At 39.1% G+C, this 21,242-nt stretch overlaps 2 protein-coding genes across 3 annotated transcripts in view; one reads left to right on the top strand and one right to left on the bottom strand.

Moving 5' to 3' along the window:
- Positions 1–4,171: 4,171 nt before the first annotated feature.
- LOC131991718 (uncharacterized) lies at positions 4,172–14,280 on the bottom strand. 2 transcript variants are annotated; one of them, XM_059357223.1, is made up of 5 exons: positions 14,071–14,280; positions 8,906–12,024; positions 7,457–7,606; positions 6,878–6,958; positions 4,172–4,635 (listed from the first exon to the last, which is right to left on the bottom strand). In XM_059357223.1, the coding sequence occupies exons 2-5, from the start codon at positions 12,003–12,005 to the stop codon at positions 4,517–4,519; spliced, it is 3,450 nt and encodes a 1,149-aa protein (XP_059213206.1). In that variant the 5' UTR covers positions 12,006–12,024; positions 14,071–14,280; the 3' UTR covers positions 4,172–4,516. The 2 variants fall into 2 exon arrangements, with proteins under 2 accessions (XP_059213206.1, XP_059213208.1); XM_059357225.1 differs by lacking the exon at positions 6,878–6,958.
- A 707-nt stretch (positions 14,281–14,987) lies between these two features.
- vsnl1a (visinin-like 1a) overlaps positions 14,988–21,242 on the top strand; it is a 46,635-nt gene continuing 40,380 nt past the window's right edge. The window contains exon 1 of the mRNA XM_059356216.1: positions 14,988–15,241. The gene's annotated coding sequence lies outside the window, so the exon portion shown is untranslated. The remainder of the gene's footprint in view (positions 15,242–21,242) is intronic.

Here is a 21,242-nt window from a genome sequence, read left to right as displayed (position 1 = left end):
TCTTAAATTTCTTGTACATTTTAATGCCTGGTACCACTAAAGGTACATTAGTTTGGACAATAACAACCAAAATCATTATGAAGAAAACCATGGAAAATGTCTAGATATCAGCTCTCAAATTAAACTCTTATGAGCTATTATTGTTGTTATCATTGTATTTATCCAAACAAATGTACCTTTAGTTGTACCAGGCATTAAATGCAGAAAACAATGGTCTAATAAGTTTTTTCCACGACTGTATGTAATTTAAGATGAAATTTGCCTTTTTATTCATCTAAAGACAACGAAAGTCTGCATTTGTATTTCAATATTTCATACAACTTGATCAACGACAGTTAACTTGTTTTAAAAGCATATGTATGTGTAACAAGACTGAAACCTTGCAAAGGTGGTAGTCCCTTATAAACTCGCTCTTTTTTCATTTTTTTCAGATAATTTTTTGGCCATTTATGGGCTTTACTGACAGAGACAGAGTGAAGGGGGAGACAGAGGGGAAGACATACAGGAAAAGGCTCCGAGCTGGATTTGAACCCGGGCCGCCTGCTCTAAGGTACGCTCTCTACCAGGTGTGCCACCGGGCCATCATTAGGTGGATTTTCATTAAATTGGCTGGATTTTCATTACATTTTGTACAATCAATGCATAGTGTATAGTAAGTCATCCTAAGGTGTTGAACATGGCAAACATTATTCATGCTAAAGATCAGCATGTTAGCTTTGTAAGCATGCTAATGTTAGCTTTAGAGCCTCACAGAGCCACCTGCACCATCTTTATCACACAGCTTATCTGGATTTAAATGTGTTAAATAGTCAAATTGACTTTGTCGTAGAATTAATTTGAAGATGTATTAAAATATCTGACATATAGCAGTTTAAATATGCATCAAATATGTTGAACAATGACACACAAACCTGCAGAATAAAAAAGACACACAGGGTGTTGTCTTGGGCAGTGTTGTTCTGACTTTTGGATTCGTCTGTCACCTTTGGCATCTGAATCTGTTTTTGATACTTGCAATAAATCCAGCACAAGGCTGCTATTCGAATCGACCTGGTCGTCAGTTGTTTTTCTTTAAAGACTTTCTACAACAACCTCTACCGACCAAACCGACCTCTATTATGCAACTTGAAATTGTGCTCACACCCCAGAATGCAACACTTTGCCCTCTTCACTTCCTTATTTCAATAATTAGAAACACATTATATGTACAATGTAAAAGACTCATTAAGATATGTGTGAAAAGTTCTCATTTGAAATCATAATAAATATTTTATGAGCAGGTTGTAATAACTAACAATATACTATATATTTAAAAACATTATAAAACAAACATCTCACAGGGTTCACAGGCACTTAATAATGGATTTATTATGAATTCTATTATGGATGAATATATCATCCACTCGCTGCAGCAGTTGGTGTTTTTCCAAATTGACAAAGTCTACTTTCAAATGTACCTACAGTATGTAGGCCAAGTACATTTTTAGAACAGGACAGACTTCCTCATAATAATAGTCGGGTTCATTAACTGTAAAACTGTCTGGAATTAATTTCCCACCCTCATTACAATGCCTCCTCATGCTTTAATTTTGAAATGTGACAATTATGTAAGAATAGTGCATAGGTAACACACTCCACTGCACTTCAAGTGAAGTGTAACTAAAACCAGGAGATTACTGGCTTGTGTGTAATCAATGAGAAATAACAAAAGATGAAATACTGCTCCAGCAACTGCAGATGGAAATTTGATCCCGTTAAAGACAACGAATGGAACATTAAGTTGCTAGAATAAAATTGTTTTAGGAATAAAAAACAAAACTGTTATTATAAATGGCTGAGTGGAATAGGCTTTCAGATAAAGGGGAAAAAAATATCCATATCCATGTGAAGATTAAGCCCCGCAACAAATCAGCAAACAAACTGGGCAAATACCGCGCAGACACAGCTAGCACTGACAAAGTCATTATCAACTGGAAAAAAATCTAATTCAACTCCCCCAGCCTTCACACACTGTGCCTGATTAAAAAGGCAGATTGAATGTGTAGTGTCTGAATCCAATTATTTTTGGAAAGCCATACCGTGGTGTTGTTTCTTTTTGATTTCCACTTGCCTGTCTGCCAGCTGAGGCACCTTGCTCAATGAAACAAAATGCTCCCCCCAAAAAACTGTTATATTTCGAAAAATCTATTATTTTAATTCAGAGATGTGATCTGGACATGAAAAACAGTGTGATTCCAAAGTCCGGGGAAAAAAACAAAAAAACAACTGGTTGCATTGCTTTGATAAAATACACTGAGGGGACTCAAAGGGAACAATTGGAGCTAGATTTAAGAGAAAATACTAATTAGTGTTTTTTGTTTTTAAAAAAAATATGTGATGCAATCTCTGTTTATTCAGTCTGTTTGATTAAAAAAATAGTGCTTCAAGGCAATGAACCAGTGCAGATCACAAAATAGCTGAGAGGGCAGGTTTGGCCAGCAGGCTACATGTGACTGATGTCTTAATGTCATTCATTCTGTTTTCACTTCTGTTGTATCAGTTTGGAACAATGTTACATTAAATACTAAACACAGTGAAAAAAAGCTAGCACTGACAACATGCTCTGATTGCCTTACATCTCTAGTTTGTGGTTGGAAAGTTTCATGAGGATGCGATTTATCCTAGCGGTCACTTTATTCACAGGCCATTTTATACAGCGAGGTCAATTGAAGAAGAAATGCCACTATGGGGACTAACATCATCACGCATGAATAGAATCCACAAGAATCTCAGCTTTCCAGTCATTCCCAATTCCAAAACTGTTTAGGGACCCCGGTATGCAAAAAATATTCAAATACAAAAAATCAAAATAACACATTTAAATGCATGAGAAAAACTGCATGCTTTCTGCCCCAAACTGCTACGGATTAGCATAAAGTGGGCATGTCTGTAAAGCTGAGGCTTGTGGGTAGCCATAGAACCAAATTTAATTCAAATATTGGGAGTGTTACTTTGCCCTCTTCGAAAAAAGATATATTGTCCGGAAGGAGGGCAAAATAACATGGCACCATTCCGTCATGAGACCCATAATATTTTTGTAGCAACATCGAGGTTCATTTAAACAGGTGAAGTGAAGTTCTTCTCCCCTGCCACTACCCACTGGATCTGTCTCCAACTTGCACTCCATGTTATAGAATAAAGAGCCTGACTTCAGAATAAAAACAAACCGATTCACTTCCCACGTAGGAAGCTGTGGGTGGAAGGTAAACAAACCAGAACAGCGCTCTTGATACAATCGTTTTAACCTGACCTGAGGTGTCACTTCCACTGTCTTTTTGTTTTATCTCAAACCTTCAATTAAGCATTTAGTGAGGGAAACTGCATTTCTAACACACTGGCAGCTTTTCAGCAACCACTCTAATATAAGCAATAGTTTTATCAGCGAGTTTAAAGATATGAAGGAATTAATTTGCAATTAGCTCATTAATATTTATTATTATGTTGTGCTGTGTCGTGTGTTTGTCTGCTACAATAACAAAGAGCACATTTCGCTGACCAAGTTTTTTGAAAAGAGTGAATTTAATTTTGAGTTACAACAAACAAAAAAGTTTTGCTTTGGAAGGTTGATTAGTGACATGGGAGGAAATATCAGCTCATATGTTGCGTATCCTTGTGTCAGAACAACAAAACCTGAGTGAATTCTCTCTGTTTCTCAAAATAACAAGCTTGGATATGTTTTGCCTAAAGGTGGCAATGCATAGTATATACATGAAAAACACATTTTAGATGCACTTATATTATTTAATTCAAATTCAACTCCAGCTAACCTCCCACAGAAGTGCTCAAGGTTATGCTGCATACAGTACACGTGAACCCGTTTAATGTAGAAACACAAGACAACAGTAACAGAGCATACTGAGCTCATTTACCCTGACTGAAAACACCCACACATCACAGGAACAAGTAGCATACTGTATCAACACACCCACAGTGGAACACATAAGAACCAATTATATAGAAGAAAACTGAAAAATGGATGGACAACACAATGATGTAAAAACAAGTTAAATATGAACTTATAAGTGGTATATAAATAACAACCAACAAGAACAGATACAATTTAAAACCCTTGTCTCTGTTGGAACGAGGCAATAAATAAATAAATATATAAATAGATGGATAAAGGCATGAATATTAAAACCTGAATATTTTTATTGCAGGGCAATTGTGGACAGGAAGCAGGTTTTCTTTCATTAACAAATACTGTCAGGGTGTCCTTCGGCAAGGCACTTACTCTGCAGCTGCTGCAGCTCAGCAGCAGACTGTGATTATATGGGAAAATCCTGAGAGGGTGTAAAATGTGTGAATGAGACAGAGCATTTTGGGGATTCAAACTTTCACTCACAAAAACTGAGAGAAGAAGCACCAGAAATCTATGAACAACTGTAAAGCAGAAAATAACATTTCAGTTGTTGAACCTGGCAACCAAGGGGAGCTTTGTTAACACTCAGACACATCACCTTGACTGCATCAGTGTTCATTTGTAGGGGTGGGGACGGTGCAGGTGTTTGGTCTTGGCTCTCTTTGAAAGTCCAACCCGAATTGGCCGTGTGCAGGTTCTCAGAGGCTCCAGTCTCCTGGCTTGCTCCGGCTGTCCTGCACACACACAAAACAACAGGATGCACCAGTCCTGCATGGCTGGGCAGCCTACATACACTGGGTTTGCATTTGATAAAATCTGTCTTCCTAAGGAGAGTAGAAAATAACTGAGAGCTTGCCCAAACTTAAAAGGAATTTTGTATCTATTTATAACCCTGATTCCCAAAAAGTGACACTGTCTAAAACATAAATATAACAGAATGTGATAAATTGGTAATTCTCTCTGACATATATTCAATTGAAAAATGTACTAAGACAGTATATTTTAAGTTTAAACCAATAAAATGTTGTTTGAAGACCAACTGAGTTGAGCACTGACTGAACAGTCTGACTGTAAGGATGGCTAACATTGTTTAGCTGTTAGCAGCCAGTGGGCAGCAGAGCACTGTAGTGTGTTTGGCGAGCGGAGATAACAGCTAACCAGTTGCCCACTCGCCACCTTTAGCATCAGCTGGTTTGACCACAAAGATCATAGACTGTATAACAATAGGTCAATAGGCTAAGTTTTTGAGGCTAGAACGGGGTGGGCAACCTGCGGCTCCAGAGCTACATGTGGCTCTTCAGGCCATCTGCAGTGGCTCCCTGTGGCTGTGACAAAAAAAAATCAATATGTTTTTACTTTATATGTTAATTTTAATTTATCATTGGTGTCGGTCGCAAACCTCTAAATTTTGTCAGCGAGTTTCCGTAGCTAGGCTAGCTTTAACTCCAAATCTCCTGAGATAGATATTTTTGGTGTTCAGCCTCTCATTTGCACTTGGGTCCTCGCTGCAATCATATTAAAGATATCAAGACAAAATCATATTAATACATGCTCATTAAGCACTATTAGCAATGTTTTTGGCCAACAATGGCTCTTTTGTAAGTAAAGGTTGCTAAGCCCTGGCCTAGAGTATCGCATTTAGCATTTTGGCCAAATGCGATACTCTAATTTAACGGTTAACGGTTTAATGGTTAATGGTTTAATGGTTGCTGCCACATAGTTTGCCAGGAGCCAGAATGACGTAACGCTAGTTTAGTTTATCTTGGTAAGCAAGGGGAAATCGTTATTCAAAATAAACACCCGACTCCTAAGAGTGTCTTTTAATCAGACTGAACAAGACATTTGTTGTATGGTAGCGACCTGTCAATCACCAGGTAGCCCCGCCTTAAATCATACCTGACTTTATCGTCTATTTTACTATGAACGGGACCATCATTTACCAAATGAACATCATGCTGTATATAAGGCTTGAAACTAGCGATTGAGATCATACACTATGAAATTATGAGAATGCTTACAGAGGTATTAAAGCAAGTGAGGAGGCGGGTCTTTTTGATTAAAAATCAACCATTTTTACTGTATCAATTTGGAGGGTGACCAAAATGAAAGTACCATATTTGTGCACCTTGAAATACCTCCATTTTTAAATACTTGAGATACTGTAATAACACATGGCTCCATAATTTGTGAATCTCTCACTTCACATTTTCCTTGTGTATCTTTTCTTTTCAGTAGAGGTAGTAAATTCATAGAATTATTTAATCCTTCAACATTTTAATGATTGCTTTTCTATGCCACAAACAACTAACAACTATAGATGATAATCAGGACACATCATTTTTATTCTGGGAAGGTTTACATTCACTTCGGGACAGTAAAATTGTTTTTTCAGGAGGGTGGTGGAAGAGTTAGTGTCGTGCCCTGGTTGCAAAGAAGCCACGGTGTACAAATGGACACACTGATGCTTTCAGCTTTCTTACCAGAGCTGACAAGATTAACATAGTGCTTCTCAATGTGCGGCGAGAGTAGGCATGCTATTAGACTGATTTATTCCCTCAAACTGACAAGGTGAACACATTGCATCTCCAGGTAGACAGGTTGTTAGACTGACTTTCCTCTTAAATATTCAGAGGCCGGCCCACTTAACTCCCAGCAGACGCACTTGGGTTTATAATGCAGTGGAGGCAGCTTCTATGCAGTTCATACCTCTTTGTTTATTATTTGTTTGATTTTTTTTCTGTCATTTTCAGCTTGATATTATGTCACCATAAGGTAAGAAATAAAGCACAAATAGTTAACAATTACTCTGAAAGACGAGACAAGTAAGCTCATTAAAAACCTTTCAAATAATTTCTGAGTGTCCTTTCTTTTAAATTCTTGGAACAAATGTGACTGTTAATCAAAACCCCATATTTTATCAACAAAGGGCTCAGGGGCTTTTCAGTCTTTTGTCCGCCACTACAATATGAAACTCACTGTGGCTCAGTTGTTCCACGAATGGTTCACACACGAAGGACGGAGACCACATTTTCCTTTTGTGTTCCATCTCCCGGGGCTCTGAAAGGACCATATCGACAGTCAGAGACAGCCAGGAGGGGCCGGCTAATTCTGCCTTATTTGTTCCTCTGTTTACCCTTAAACAACATTTTTGCATTCATGGCGGTGTTATCGTTCCGCTGCAGCTTATTGAGGAAGGGAAATGAATATTTGGACATTCATGACAGGAAGCTGAGTCATTTTGAAAAGACAAATCAATAAAAGTAATTGTATTTGCCTCAATGAATTAACCTAGCTAACCTTTTAAAGTCCAACACTCTGTAAAAACTGAAAACAATAGAACAAAAGAACAGTTAGCTCTAATTAAACAATTCCATGTAATGTTTGTCAGACTTTGCTTTAAACTAAGTTTTTGTGGGTAAGAAACTGCCATTTTTCATTAGTACTGGTTAATTTCACCTTTGTTATAAACACTGATTATAGAGACACTTGTTGATATTTGGTTCTGTTATTCCTGAAGATATAATACTTTTTTTTGTGGTCGTCTTTTGAACAAACCTTTGTGTTTTTCTGATGTGTACACAGATGTTTCCTGACACAGGTGGCTGCCAAGAGGCACCTCCTGCTCGCCATCGCAGCTGCCAGAGGTAAAAGAAACCACTGAATCGCCTCCGCCCTGTTCCAGCCTGCGGTCTTCATTAGCATCATCTGTACAATAGAAAGGCAACACACAATGCAGTCAGAATATATTAGGGCACAGAGCAGGGTTGGACCTTCATGCTTTTCTTGCATTTTTGTTTGAGTATAATATGTGTCAATGAAAAGGATTAAAAAACTGACTGCTTGCTCTTAATGTAAGATATTCCATTATTATACAAGGCTGAGTCAGGTGTTTGTCCTTAATTCAATTATCTAACTATCTAACTGACCAATGCTTTTACAGTGTAGTGCATTGAATCTCAATGTCAGAGGTTCATTTTTTACTTAATTTTATCGAAAACGTAAAGAGAATTTTTCTCTGTGTAATACAACTTCCATTTCATTACCTAGATTGTTTTTTATTTTTTAAATTTGAAGAAAAGTCCTATTATATAATATATATATAATATTAAATTAATTTAAAGTGCACTTATTTCCTTAGCAGAATGGTTTAGAGATAGCTCAGATGGTTAAACAAATAGTGTGGCATATTGGGAACAAGCGTCCTTGTGTGAAGTTAGATAAGAAGATCGATTGATAGTTTGATAAATATGATTTTATGTATTTTTTAGCATGGACAGAGGAAGCTGAAAGAAACAGCTTCACTGACCCAGCCTAAGCTGAAAAAACAACGTTATAAACACCTCTTAAGATCATTAATTAACATTTTGGGCCCTATTTTACACCTGCACACCATAGTGCAATTGCCATTTCAAGTTTAAGAGCAAGGCTGTTGTTATTGTTACACCCAGTGCCAATGTTGTGTAACTAGCTAATGTACTTGTGCCCATCTGTGCAACCATGGGCGTGTCATGTTGTTAGAGCCTTGCTATTTCAAGGCAGCAGAAAGAAATTGCACCACATATTGTAACTAAAAACTGAAAACAGCTTGCTTCTCCTATTTGCTGAATCCACCATATATATAGGTGCAGGTACACCTAGCTTTTAAAGGGGATGGGAGGTAACACTCTGGTTGGTTTTATTCATTTTGTGCCCAAAACACACTTATGATTAATTAAAAGACTAAATACAAGCCCTTTGCCCCTTGCACCTAGATTATGTGCTGTTGAACTTTCTAAAGTGGAGATGGACATGCCCTACATGCACTTGCACCATGCACTTAACTAATCCATATATAACTGCCATAGATTAGTTAAATAGGGCCCACTGTATCTTGTTCAATTTGAGCAAAAGCTTGAGTGTAAAAACAAAAACGTATAGGTGGTTATGTGATGGAATATATTTTGTAAGCCACTTCCTGGAATTACTGAATTGTATATTGTGCAGAGTTATATTGTTTGTAATTACCTGATGATGGGTCTCTATGGTGTCCTACTTCTGGGCTGTAAAGATGTTCTTTGTCTTTTGAAGTATCACCCTCCAAGGCTTCAGTTAAATCACTATACTGCTCAGGGTACGATGCTCTAGTGTCACTTGCTAAATCACTAATACTTATCTGAAAAAACAAGTTCAGCTCTTTCAAAACCATGTCGAATTGTTTTTTCATCTCAAACTTGGGGCTGTGGTCCTCATCGGAAGCTGGACTGTCGCTCTTAGAGGAAACAGAGGAGGACATTGACTGTGGGTTTAGGTCATCCTGGAAGACCTCAGATGAATTATAAGATGACTCACAGTTCGGGTGTTGCTCTGGCCATCTGGGAGTAATGACATCTACTTCTGGGATAAAATTTGCGAGTTCATTACAACTGGTATAACTGCCTGAAAATCCCTCTGCCATGTTCTCAGTGCGACTCTCAAATCTTCCCACCTCCTCCTCTTCTGGTACCTCCTCATGCTCACTGCTCTCTGCCTCTGGCGCAGAGTGGGAAAGCTGTTGCTGGGGTGTTTTCAGCTGCTCGGGCAGGCTGATGAGGAGAGGGCTGTTGCTCAGGACAGCATCATCATCATCTGGTGAGAGCTGGATCCTTTCAAAAGTGTCAAAACCCCCTGGCGCACAGTCACTGAAAGTGACGGCAGATGGCACTGGGGAAAATCTGTCATTACAGTCAAGGGGTGTGGGGTTGTTGTCAGCATTTTGTGAATGGACTAATTCATGTGGACCTGGCACAACTGCATCACTTGTTGGGGGAAACGTGAAAGCCAAAAGGTCATCTTCATTTTCAACCATGAATGTCTCTGATCTGTGTTGGTATTCAGAGAAACAACTGAGCACGTTTTCCTGTTTATGTGGACTAGCACGGGTTAATTTGTTACTCATGTTGCCCTCTGTGCGCTTACAGATATACTCCTCAGTCATGTCTCCTCTCTGTTGACTTTGTTGCCAGTGATCCTCCTCTGACTCCACTAATAGCTCTGGGTTACCATGCACATCTGTTTCTACTCTGGCCTCTTCTTTTCTTTCTTCTTCATCAGTTTTACTTTCTATTGTTGATATTGCAGCACTGTATGGGTGATCAGACAAGCATTCAAGATTATTTCTCCATCCCTCATCAATCTGTGTTAATACATTGCAACAATCAATTATTTTTCCCTCTATTGCTGGCATTTTAGTTCTGTCTTCTTCATGTTTTTCATTTTGTTGCAGCTGTTTTCCCTCCAAATCAAGTCGATTTTCTGGTTTCTCATGTTCTGAGTTATTTCTCTGAGTCAAAACTCCTTCTATTTCTTTTATCTCAGTTGCAGCATTCATTCTGGCGATTTCATCCTGTAAATATTCAACCCCCTGTGTCTTCAGGTGGTGAGAACTGACAGGAAAACAGCTCGACTGATCCTGCTCTTTCAACTCATGTCCCATAGTATCATGGCTTTCTTGTCTTTCATTGCCTGCAGGAGGAGGCTTTGCTGGCCTGCATGGACTGCTGCTGGGTCTGGATTTCCAGTGACAGCTGCCTTGGTCGCCAGTCTTGTTGTTGTGTGTTTCGCTGATGGTGACAGAACAAGCCTGTGGTTCTGTGTATGACTGCCTTAAGTCCTCTTCTTCATTTTTGCACTGCTGTGTTGTGCTCTGCCCGGTCTGGTTGGGTGCTGAAACCTCCCGTGATAACCGTTCGTCAGCATAGAGTGAAAGAGGTGTTTCCATCTCGCAGACTTTCACTAATGAAAATAATTCTACACCTGCACTGCTCTCTGAGCTACAGCGTTTCTCTGTAGCCTCCCTGTCAGTTTCACTCCAGATTGCAGGGTCAATTACACTGAAAGGGCTTGCATCATTATCTCCTCCAGCAGGCCCTTGACTGATTCTTGCAGGCATCAGAGTCTCTGTTGTGTGATCAGCCGTTTCACTCCGAGCTTTGGCTATCATCGTGCCAGCAGCATGCTCTCCTTTTGCCTCGTAGAAGTCGTCAGCTTCAAGTCTCACACTCTCAGTTGCAATATTTCGGGCTAATACCACATCATAAGACACAACTGATCCCTCGGCACATTCAGCAGCAGAAGGGATGGAGTTCTTGCTCATGCCATTCTCATTAAATTGGCCTTTTGTTTCCCCATCACAGACGGCAACATTTTCATTTTCACAAATCTGCAATTCTAATATTTTTTCCTCATTTTTAACACTTTCTACATAGTTCCCAGAGGGTTGCTCTTCAGGGTTTGAGTAGAATGATTTAGAGTCTGCATAATCAGTGGAAGATATGCGGCTGTTACCCTCCTCCTTTTCCTTGCTGAAAAGAATATTCTCACTAAATCCATCCCCCGTCTGATTACTCTCTTCAACCTCTGCAGATTGGCTCAATTTATCACAGAAACCAGTGTCATGTTGCGCATCTTCAGAAGTGCAATCAGACTGACATATAACCTCCTCATCACTGAAACTAAGGGTGAATACTTGGATTTGACTGACACTATTTTGCACCTGTCTCCCATCTTTGTCGTTTCCATCGTGAAGGCTGCAACCACCAGGGGGCTCGTCTTTAAGTGATTTCCCCAGCCGTTTGCAATCAGGATGGCTGGACATGTCAGCGCTGGCGTCTTTTGAAGTGTGAGACTCTGCTAATGCCCCACCTGCATCATTTTTTAGGTATGAGCTGAGGTTGTCGCTTTCAGTAAATGGAGGCTGCTCATCTCTCACCAGAAGTTTGAAGCGTCTTTCAACACGGACCAAACAGACTTCAGATGATCCTGTGTGTACATCGTCAGTGTTTGAAGTTGTCAACATCGTAATAGGAGTGACAATTATTAAATCAGCATCTGGTGGTTGCTTGTGAGGTTTTTCATCTTTAGTATCACCATGTTCTGCTGTGCATACTAGGCCCGTATCCTCCTGCAAGGTACTTGTCGGTGAAGAGGATCCAGTGGTTTTCCAAAATGTCAATCGCTCTGAAAAGTCAAACCTGCCTCTGTGGTTGTTTGTCACTGTACAATCTGTCCTCTGTCGCTTGGGAGAGAGTGGCAAAGTAAGCTCTCTCTCAGTTTCTGGACTGATATCTTCTCTTACGATTTCATCCATTTTCTCCTATCTGCTAAACCTGGAATAGAAACAGATTGACTGTGAACACCGCATCAGAAAACTACACTTCTCAGATCAGTAAGTGTCACTCTATCAAAAGAATGCAATCATGTCAAGAATGTTTCTAATGCATAGCTTAGATTACATTACTAGAAAATCTATTCCACATTAAAGAAAGATATAGAATGAGGACTTAATCTAGTGATTTTAAACAGGCTGGTAAATGAGGGTCTTGTAAACCCCAGCCTGTACTATCAGCCATGTGCTTGGTTATATAAATGCTACAGAACCTTATACCAACTGGCATTCAAAGACATGGAAGTAATCCCACAGCAAATCACAACAAAATAATATTCAGTGAGTGGATTTCCCATATACCAGGACAGATTGTTACACAGCATGATGCTGAATCACTGTACAGAATACAGAGATGGCACGGTAGCAATGTCACTGTTCTGCTGCTTCCCTACTTTAACACCCCAATCTGGAAGGGCTGTGCCTCAGTTTCTGACAATGATAGCTTTGTTACAATGCACACAAGAGGCCTTTTTCCAATCAGCCATTTCACTTGTTATAGCATAAAAAGCACTGGTGTTGCTAATAACATTGGACCATGGATCTGTTCTATTTAAGTGACCCAGCAAGCCATGACAGGGTGACAGTGAATCAGCAAGCACAATACCTGAAACCAAAGCAGCTAAATGGAATTCAGCCATCATTAATTAATAATTAATTTATACCTAGCCCATGTCTCCCCTTATGTATTCCACACTAATTGTCAGAAGGACACTAATGTGTAGACATCAAACACATGAGCTGTCTGTTACAAGCAGACTACCCTGTCACACACAGGCATGTTTATAAATGTCCTGAATTTTATATTTATATTTTGAATTTACAGTGCTGATGATCACCCTACAGCACAACAAAACAAACAGAACGCAACAAAAACACAATGTTACTACTGGCTTTAGTCAGACTAGACTTCACCAAACAATACCTGATAAAATAGTAATATTACTACAACTACACAAGTTATTCCTTTTTCATTTCATATGGTATTATACGATGGAAAAGCAATCTCTAAGTAGCATTAAAATAATCTTAGTAGAAAAACACATTTTGAATTGTAATGCTGTGAGGGCTGATTAGTTTCACCAATATTACTCTGACCACACTGCAAAAAAAGGGTGTCTAAAAACATAAAATAAAAGCACTAAATCTGAGGGAGATTATTTTACTGCATGGACAGATAATTTCACTTAACAAGATTTCTTAAATTAAGATTAAGATCTTATTTTAAGCGTTCAACATGCTTCTTTCTAGATTTAACACTTAAAACAAGATAGATTATCTAACACTTCTAAATCTTTTTTTTTTTTTAAATCTTGGTAAGAAACGAATAATTTGCAGTGCACTCGGTCACTTCATTGTGTGCTCGGGCCAGTTCATCACTGCTTGCAGCTTTAATTTATTCTATTTTAAGAGTTAATTTCTTATTTCAAGCATACAACATGCTTTTTTCTAGATTTAACAATCTTAATTTAAGAAATCTTGTCAAGTGAAATTATCTGTCCATGAAGCAAGATCATTTCCCTCAGTTAGTGTTTTTTTATCTTGTTTTTAGACAACACTTTTTTTGCAGTTCACCTAATGCCCCCTTTTGCTAAAGTTAGCTAGGGAAAATCGTCTAAGTTAGCTAGCCTTAGCTGCTGGTAGTTATATATATTTGTGGTTAACCTTATATATATTTTTAGTGTATATACAGTCTATGGGTACATGATAGCTTTGGCCAGTGAGCTAGCCAGAAAAGGAGCACAAATGGCTAAACACAAATCATTTACTTTTTCAGAAATTCGTGAATTTACTATCTTGAACACCTCGCAGTTTGCAGTAATGTAATGTTAAACATAATGACTTCGTATAATTAAGAACGTTTAGTTAGCAACATAAGCTAACGATGTGGGTTAGCTAGCTTAGTAAACTAACGGCAAACCTTTTTATAACGCTAGTATTGTTTTTATTAGTTAGATTAGCTATTATTAGTTACTTCTAAGTTACTCACCTTCTCAATAAGTTTAGCATTAAGTAGACGTAACGTCCCCAGGAGTTACCAGGTTACTCCGGTCTGTTGGCTTCTGATACTGTCGCGTTTCTTTTATCCTGTATGTGGCGCCAAAATCCTGCTGACAGCCTCTTCTACACATCGTCACCCTGTTAAAATAATCAGCTAACTAATTTTTTCAAGTTTTGCAGGAAACACAAAAAAGTGTGACATATGACATTTATTGGTCATTTCACTCCAAAGGAATGTAACAAAGGATGGCTTTTGGCATAGTAATAACACTATGTGTACATTATGTAAGTTTAGAGAAATAAATGACTTAGGCAATTTTTGAACATGCCTTTGTGACTTAAGCAAGATATGGTAACACTTTATTTTGAAGGTGTCAACATAAGAGTCACACAAGCCTGTCAGAAACATGACATGACAAGTATCATGAGCATTAATGTTACTTCAAAGTGTCATTAATGTTCATGACACATCCAATGAATGACACATTTTATTTTGACTTGACATAGGCCATTATCTTAAAGGGGTAAAATCACATGATCTGATCAACTGAGGATGTAGGCGATTTTACCATAGGTGGCCGGCGTCATGAGGAGATGATTTAGGCAAAAAAAACAATTTTGACAAAAAGTGACTTAGGCGATTATTTTAACAGTGTGACGAAATTTGAGAAATAACGTGACTTAGTTCGTCATGTTTCACAGTAAGGTCAGTTAAGAAGAAAACAACAACTTTAATGTCGAAAATGAAAACTCGTGTTTATATCTGTCATATGTTGCTGCCTTTGTTTTTGTTTTTTGAGAGATGCACTGCTCTCTCTCTCTCTCTCTCTCTCTCTCTCTCTTTCTCTCTCTCTCTCTCTCTCTCTCTCTCTCTCTCAGTATCTGTCTCCTCCTCTCACTACATCAGCAGCAGTGTGTGTTTAGCAGCATCATCCTGCGGACCCGCACCGCTTACTTTCAGTCGAGGCTGACTTTTCTCCCGCAAATAAAAACACCTCAGAATAAAACAAAACGCACGACAGAAACATTAAGCTACTAGTGGCTCGACAGAAGAGCAGCTTCACACCTTTGAATCGCTTCTTGTTTTCCGTCCTCGCAGGTTTTTTGACCACTCCAGACACCAGACCGGACTTCTCCCGTTCACTCCGCACTCTCGCAAGGTAGGATGTGTGACATGTTGAACGATTTGTATTGTGCATGGAGAAATTAATATTTATTTGCATATTGACATTGCGTGATGCAACCTGGTGCGTCATCCTTTTGGTTTCACGAGACTAATTTATGGGTTTATTAGCGGGTTAAATCTATATTAATGACACTCTAATGACAATAACGACAAGGTATTCATCAGAAGAACCTATAGTAGTTTGCCATTTGCACGTTTTGCACAGAAACCAGCGACTTGTCAGCATTAGATAAACATGGGCATGGTTGTGTCTTGCTTGGATTTACTCTGACTGCCTACACACACACACACACACACACACACACACACACACACACACACACCAGGCTTTTTAATCAACAACAAAAGTGAAAAGACAGACAAATCTGCATTGGTGACGGCTGCTTTATGCAGTCTTCGCGATCAGTGCAAACTGAACTGTGGATTTTGTCGATTATAATTGTGACTTTGCGTAGGATGTCTGCGCTTGGCACGACGTGGCACGATGTGGTGTGATGTATTCTGGTGTAGTTTGGCACCTGTGCTGATGTTGCAAGGGTGTGTGTGTGTGTGTGTGTGTGCAGGAGGAGGCTGGGGGTGGGGGTGTGGTGTGTCTCCTTAGCCCACATCAACCTCACAATGAGGCTACTTTTTTTTGCAGATCAATGCAGGCATGACCACATCTCCTCCACCAGCCTATATGGACCCCCACTTCTCACACACATATGTAGACAACAGGGCAGCAGGATTACACCGAAATCGACCACAACTGCCTGAATCAAACCCTTAAACTGCATTGTTCCTGTTTGATGTTGCCTCTCTTGTCCAGGGCTCTGCCTTCCTCTCAAGGTCATCCCCCTGTTGGCAAATGATGGTAAAGGGACAGTGTAATGCATTAGCCTGTACCGCCCAGCTCAGAGGCAGGTCTGCTGGTTGTTACACGACTGTAAAATAGAGTCAGTCCACACCTGTGTGCTGATGTCTAACTACAGCTGTGATTTATTGTCTTTTTGGCTGTGGCGAGGCCCCCGTGGACCAGGAGACAAAGGGTAATGACTCAGGTTTGGAGTCAGCATGCTGCTCTGCTCTGCATTGCACTGCAGACTGACCCGGGGTGTCTGGTCCCAGACTCTTATTTCTCAGGCTAAAAAGACATTTGCCACCATGTTGTCTCTTTTTCTCCTTTAGATGTAACTAACTGCTGAAAATCATTACCATGCATAGAATTAAGAGCTAACAGGGGGGTGGGGTGTGTTCAGTGTTTTGTACTAACAAGGCTGTCATGCCTCTGAATCACACCCTGATTATTTTCATATCACTTGACTTGCGTTTTTCCTTTTTCCACTGAATTGTGTCTCTTTTCTTTGTTCATCTTTCAATGCGACTTTCCTCTGTTGTTTTCTTTTGGAAATGGTACTGAGCGAGCTGGAGAATGTGGAAGGAATTTCATAATTATCACACTTATAGGCTGCTGACTCCCGAGCAATTACTAGGTGAGAGATTTTTTGTTCAGTTATCTAACATTTTAAGATATTTTTCATTCCATGCCCTTTTTGTTTTTGCAGTGCAAGGTTGATGGTGAACATTAACAGGACAGATGAGAGGCTCTGAGTGAGACAGTTGCTCCAAGTCTTGTCATGAGAATATAGAAAGTATGCAAGACAGATGATATATATTCCTGGTATGTGCCTGACCGATGTGGAATTTTTTAAACTAACGATACTGATAATATTTTTATTTAAATTTATTTTGAATTTTTGAGCATTTTCTACATAAACTGTGCACTGATTTTGCACCAAAATAACTCTGCAAAGACACTCAGAAGGCTGCCTTCATAAGCAAATAACTTTATTTAACATTATTATACATTATAGATACAATTTATTACATTGTCAACTAATTCTAGAATGATAACTGAGAAAATAAAGAGTAAATAGAAATAATATAAAAAGCTAATTAAACACTAGTACTGTATGTTCATTATCAGACAATTTTTGACCTTTTAGTTAAAGAATAAAATTAAATAAACAGAAAACACCTTTTCTAAATCACCCCAAGCATTGTTTTCTGCACGATATGTTCAATAAAAAAGGTTTTATAATAGCAAACACCGACATAAACACAGATGTCAATTCATACCAATGTGTCTTGAATAGGTATGTGGTAAAACCTCATAAAAATGTGTATTTTCTGATCACCAATCAAATTACTTTGAAACATAACACAAAATGAAGGTCTTTTATTAGAATGTGTAGGAAGATGATGTTTTGAACGTGCTCCACCATACCATGTTGCCACTTGCGTCACTTTAAAGGTTGTGTGGTTGCAGCTTATATATAAAGTGAGATGAGGGGGCAGTATTAAAAATGTGTGATTTATTTAAGTGTTTTTTGTACACACCATAAATTAAACACTCAAGATAAATTCCAAGGAGTAAAAGTAATTGGGATCAGTCGACTAATCAGCTGTTTTAGTCTTAGTCAAAGACTTATTTCCAAGAAACTTATGAGCGTATCTCTGATAAGCACAGGGTTTAAAGCAGTGCTTTTGCATGATTATCATAGACTGTATATAAATAGTGGATGTAGTCACCGTGACATCACACATTGGTTTGTGGACTGTCCTTTTGAAGCTTCCTGTCGGCGTTACAGCTGTTGCTCATCATTGTTTTTTTGAAACCGTGAGAGACCATATTTGGACGGGGGGAGGTGTGAGGATGAGTGTATCCAAAAATAAACTCTTACTATTTGTGCTGAAAGGTTTACAGATCTATTGATTGAATCCACTAATCAATTAACCGATATTGTGCACAGCCCTACACTTTTTTATTGAACCCAGATAGGGATGTCACATACTTGTCACAAACTGGTTTCCAATGGCCGATCAATCCAATTACTTTTTATTGATATCAGCATGCTTTAGTAACCGGCCTGTTCTCCTGTCAAAAACGTGAATATAGGTTGCTTGTCCAGGCAGCGAAAACGAGCTATGTCTCCATATTTCACTGTCCGCTGTCATTTGGCCGCAGCCATCTTGCAGACGTAGTAGTGATTGACAGTCAAGTGAAGTTTAAAAGGGGGGTTTCCCGCAACCCGTATGAGGTTGGGGTGGTAGATCGTCGAACAAACAATCAAAAGTAAACTTTTTTTTTTTGTAATTTCTTTTTTATTCACATTTGGAATCAGACATTTACAATATCTACATTATGTGATGTTTCTTGCATCTGTTGTCTGCCCTAAATGCCAAAATAATATTTTAGTTTATATCCAAGTAATGAGAAGAAAAACAACCATAACATCAACAACAACTATATTAAATAAAAAACTATGAATCGGTAGGGAGAAGTCAACCATTTTTAACTTAAGTTACGTGAATCGTGTTTTTGAACGTAACTTGAGTTTGCTCATACGACCCTTTTATCTACCTAGTTTCCGGCATTTCCGTACATTTCTTTACTGTTTAAACTTTTTTTTTATAACACCTAACCAACCATTTACCCTAAACCTAAGGTCAGTAGTTTTACAACATAAATCCACAGAAACAGCAGCATTTTTTTTACAACCGTGGACCGTACGTGTGCGCTATTTTTAGAATGCACCGTTGTAGCGTGAGCCAGCCCGTGTCACGACCTCTTCTGTCATTTCTGTTGGAGAACTTGTTGTTCTAACAGTTGTGCAACAATGAAATTAATCTTGTGCATCTTCATCTTTAGAACATTTTAAGAGTCATGGCGAAGAGGAAGAACCAGTCCAAAGTGTGGCTTCCTTGACAGACGGACTTGTTGTTCTACTCTGTTTTTACACTCAAGGCCTACTTTTTTCCAAATTAATTAGGAATAAATAAGTGAATCAATGAAAGAATCAGACCGATAAGCAGAATGGATAATGGCATCCTTATCAATAAATTCTTATAAATTCCCTGGCAGATATGTTCCTGTATGATGTGGAACAATAGGTGACATAGTGACGCAGAGCTGGGCCACCGGCAGCACTGACACAATACAGATGCAGAGTGAGCTCTGCAGCTTGTTGCATGAATGAAGGAAGACAGCGTAACACTTGCATTATGATGCACTGTGAGCTATTATGAGAACACTGGGAACATATTAGAAGTGAAAGAACATTTAGTACCACATCAGAAGTTTGCGTCTTTCATCAGGTGCGTATTAATTCCCCAGAGGTGCTGCAGCGTAATATATGCTGACAATATGTTCATAATGTGCATGTGATGCCTTGAAATGAAGCATTTAGGTTGAATTCTTCATGATCTCTGTAGTCCTGGGCAGATTAAAAAGATAAATTATAAATATAAAAGGTATTTACTTTATCTTTCTGTTCCACTCACCTACACAGTGACATAAAGTCGAGATTGTCGTGTCTCTCCTGGGACACATCTGTCTCCCACTGCAGCTGCCGTCTCCTGGATCAGCCCATCTTGTCTGACAGCCTATATTGTAACAGAAAAGTGTTAGCAGCTTGCTGTCAGAGTGCACTGCCTCCTCACTTTCACTGCAGCACTGACACACCTTCAGCATGTAACAGGATGTTTCTGCTGGCGAAACACAGAAGAAGAAGAGGCTCATTTTTAATTGTCATATTCTCATAACATATGACCAGATTGCTTTTGGCATCAGCATTATTCAAATCCCTGGTTGGGGGAGGAAGGCGATAATTTATTTTTTTTAAGGAATGAGATGTTTCTGTTGCTCATGCTGTAGTTAAAAAAATATCTTTCACAATAAAGGGAACATCTTGGAGATCCTGATGATGTCCCATTGATGTCATTTTGGGAACTACAATTTTAAAACAAGCCTGTCTCAACTGGGGGTGTGTAGTGTCTAGTGGCAATTACGTTCTTATTAACACTGAACGTAATATGTTGATGTTAGTCTGCTAGGGTTAACTAGCTACCTAGCATAGACTAGCTACCTAGCATAGGCCAGCTTCCTAGCATAGACTACCTGCTATAGATCACATTGCAGCTCAGACTGGTCTCCACTCAAAAACGTCAATATAGGGCGTTCGTACATGCAGCAAAATATGACTCATATTTGCGTCCTTCGCCGCCATATTGCAGACGTAGAAGAAGTGATTGACAACGATGCAAAGTTTAAATGGCGGATGCCACACTAGCGGCGGGATAGGTCGAACAGCGGACTTTCACCCCAGAGAACGGGGTTTGTGTCCCGTGTGAAAAAAAACGTTTTTTTTATGTACATAACTTCACTTCCGGTATTTACGTACATTTACTTTTTTAAACTGTCAGGGCCTTAACAGCCCCAAACCCAGGTCAGTGGTTTTGTAGACTAAATTACAACCGCGAACCATCCGCGTATGTATAATGACGTGTGTGCTATTTCTAGAACGCTCCGCTGGACAGTGAGCTGCTTTTGACAAATGATCATATGTGTGGATATGGGTGGTACTGACAAACGGTCTATTCTGTCGTTTAGGTTGGAGATCTTGTTGTGCAGTTAAACAAATAAAATAAAATGAATGACACATTTTAGTCGGTCTTGTTGGTCACAGTAATTGTGTCCCAGTCCGTAACATAAGTGGTTTTGTGGTTCTAGACCAGCAAAGAGTTGGCGCCGTTCTGGAGCCAGTTTTTCTGTCTGAGAGCCGTTTCTTTGGCTGTCGAAACATGAAGAACTTTTTTGAGATTAGGCACAGGCCCCGAACAGGCCCTTGAACTGTGTCGGTCAAAGAGGGGTATATGCACACCTCAAAATTCACCATGGCAGTTTTTCCCCTCCAAAAAAATTGTCAAAGCATTGACAGCTAGATTGGCAATTCAGTCAACCATCAGCCCGAGCCTAGTTGGTATCAAACGGACTTGTGGCTTCTACAGGAGCATTTGTCATTATTTCACTATCTCATAGCTGGGGGTAAGCCTCATTGGATGGTCACAACATTTTGACAAGTAATGAGAAATCCTGATTGAGAATATGAATTTCACTTCAAAGCCAAAAGGAAATGCAACCATGCTAAATACTG

The sequence above is a fragment of the Centropristis striata genome, chromosome 18, assembly GCF_030273125.1.
Source record: "Centropristis striata isolate RG_2023a ecotype Rhode Island chromosome 18, C.striata_1.0, whole genome shotgun sequence".
Classification (NCBI taxonomy): Eukaryota; Metazoa; Chordata; class Actinopteri; order Perciformes; family Serranidae; genus Centropristis; species Centropristis striata.
The sequence above is the reverse complement of the archived record's forward strand: the minus strand, read 5'-3'. Positions and strand labels throughout refer to the sequence as shown.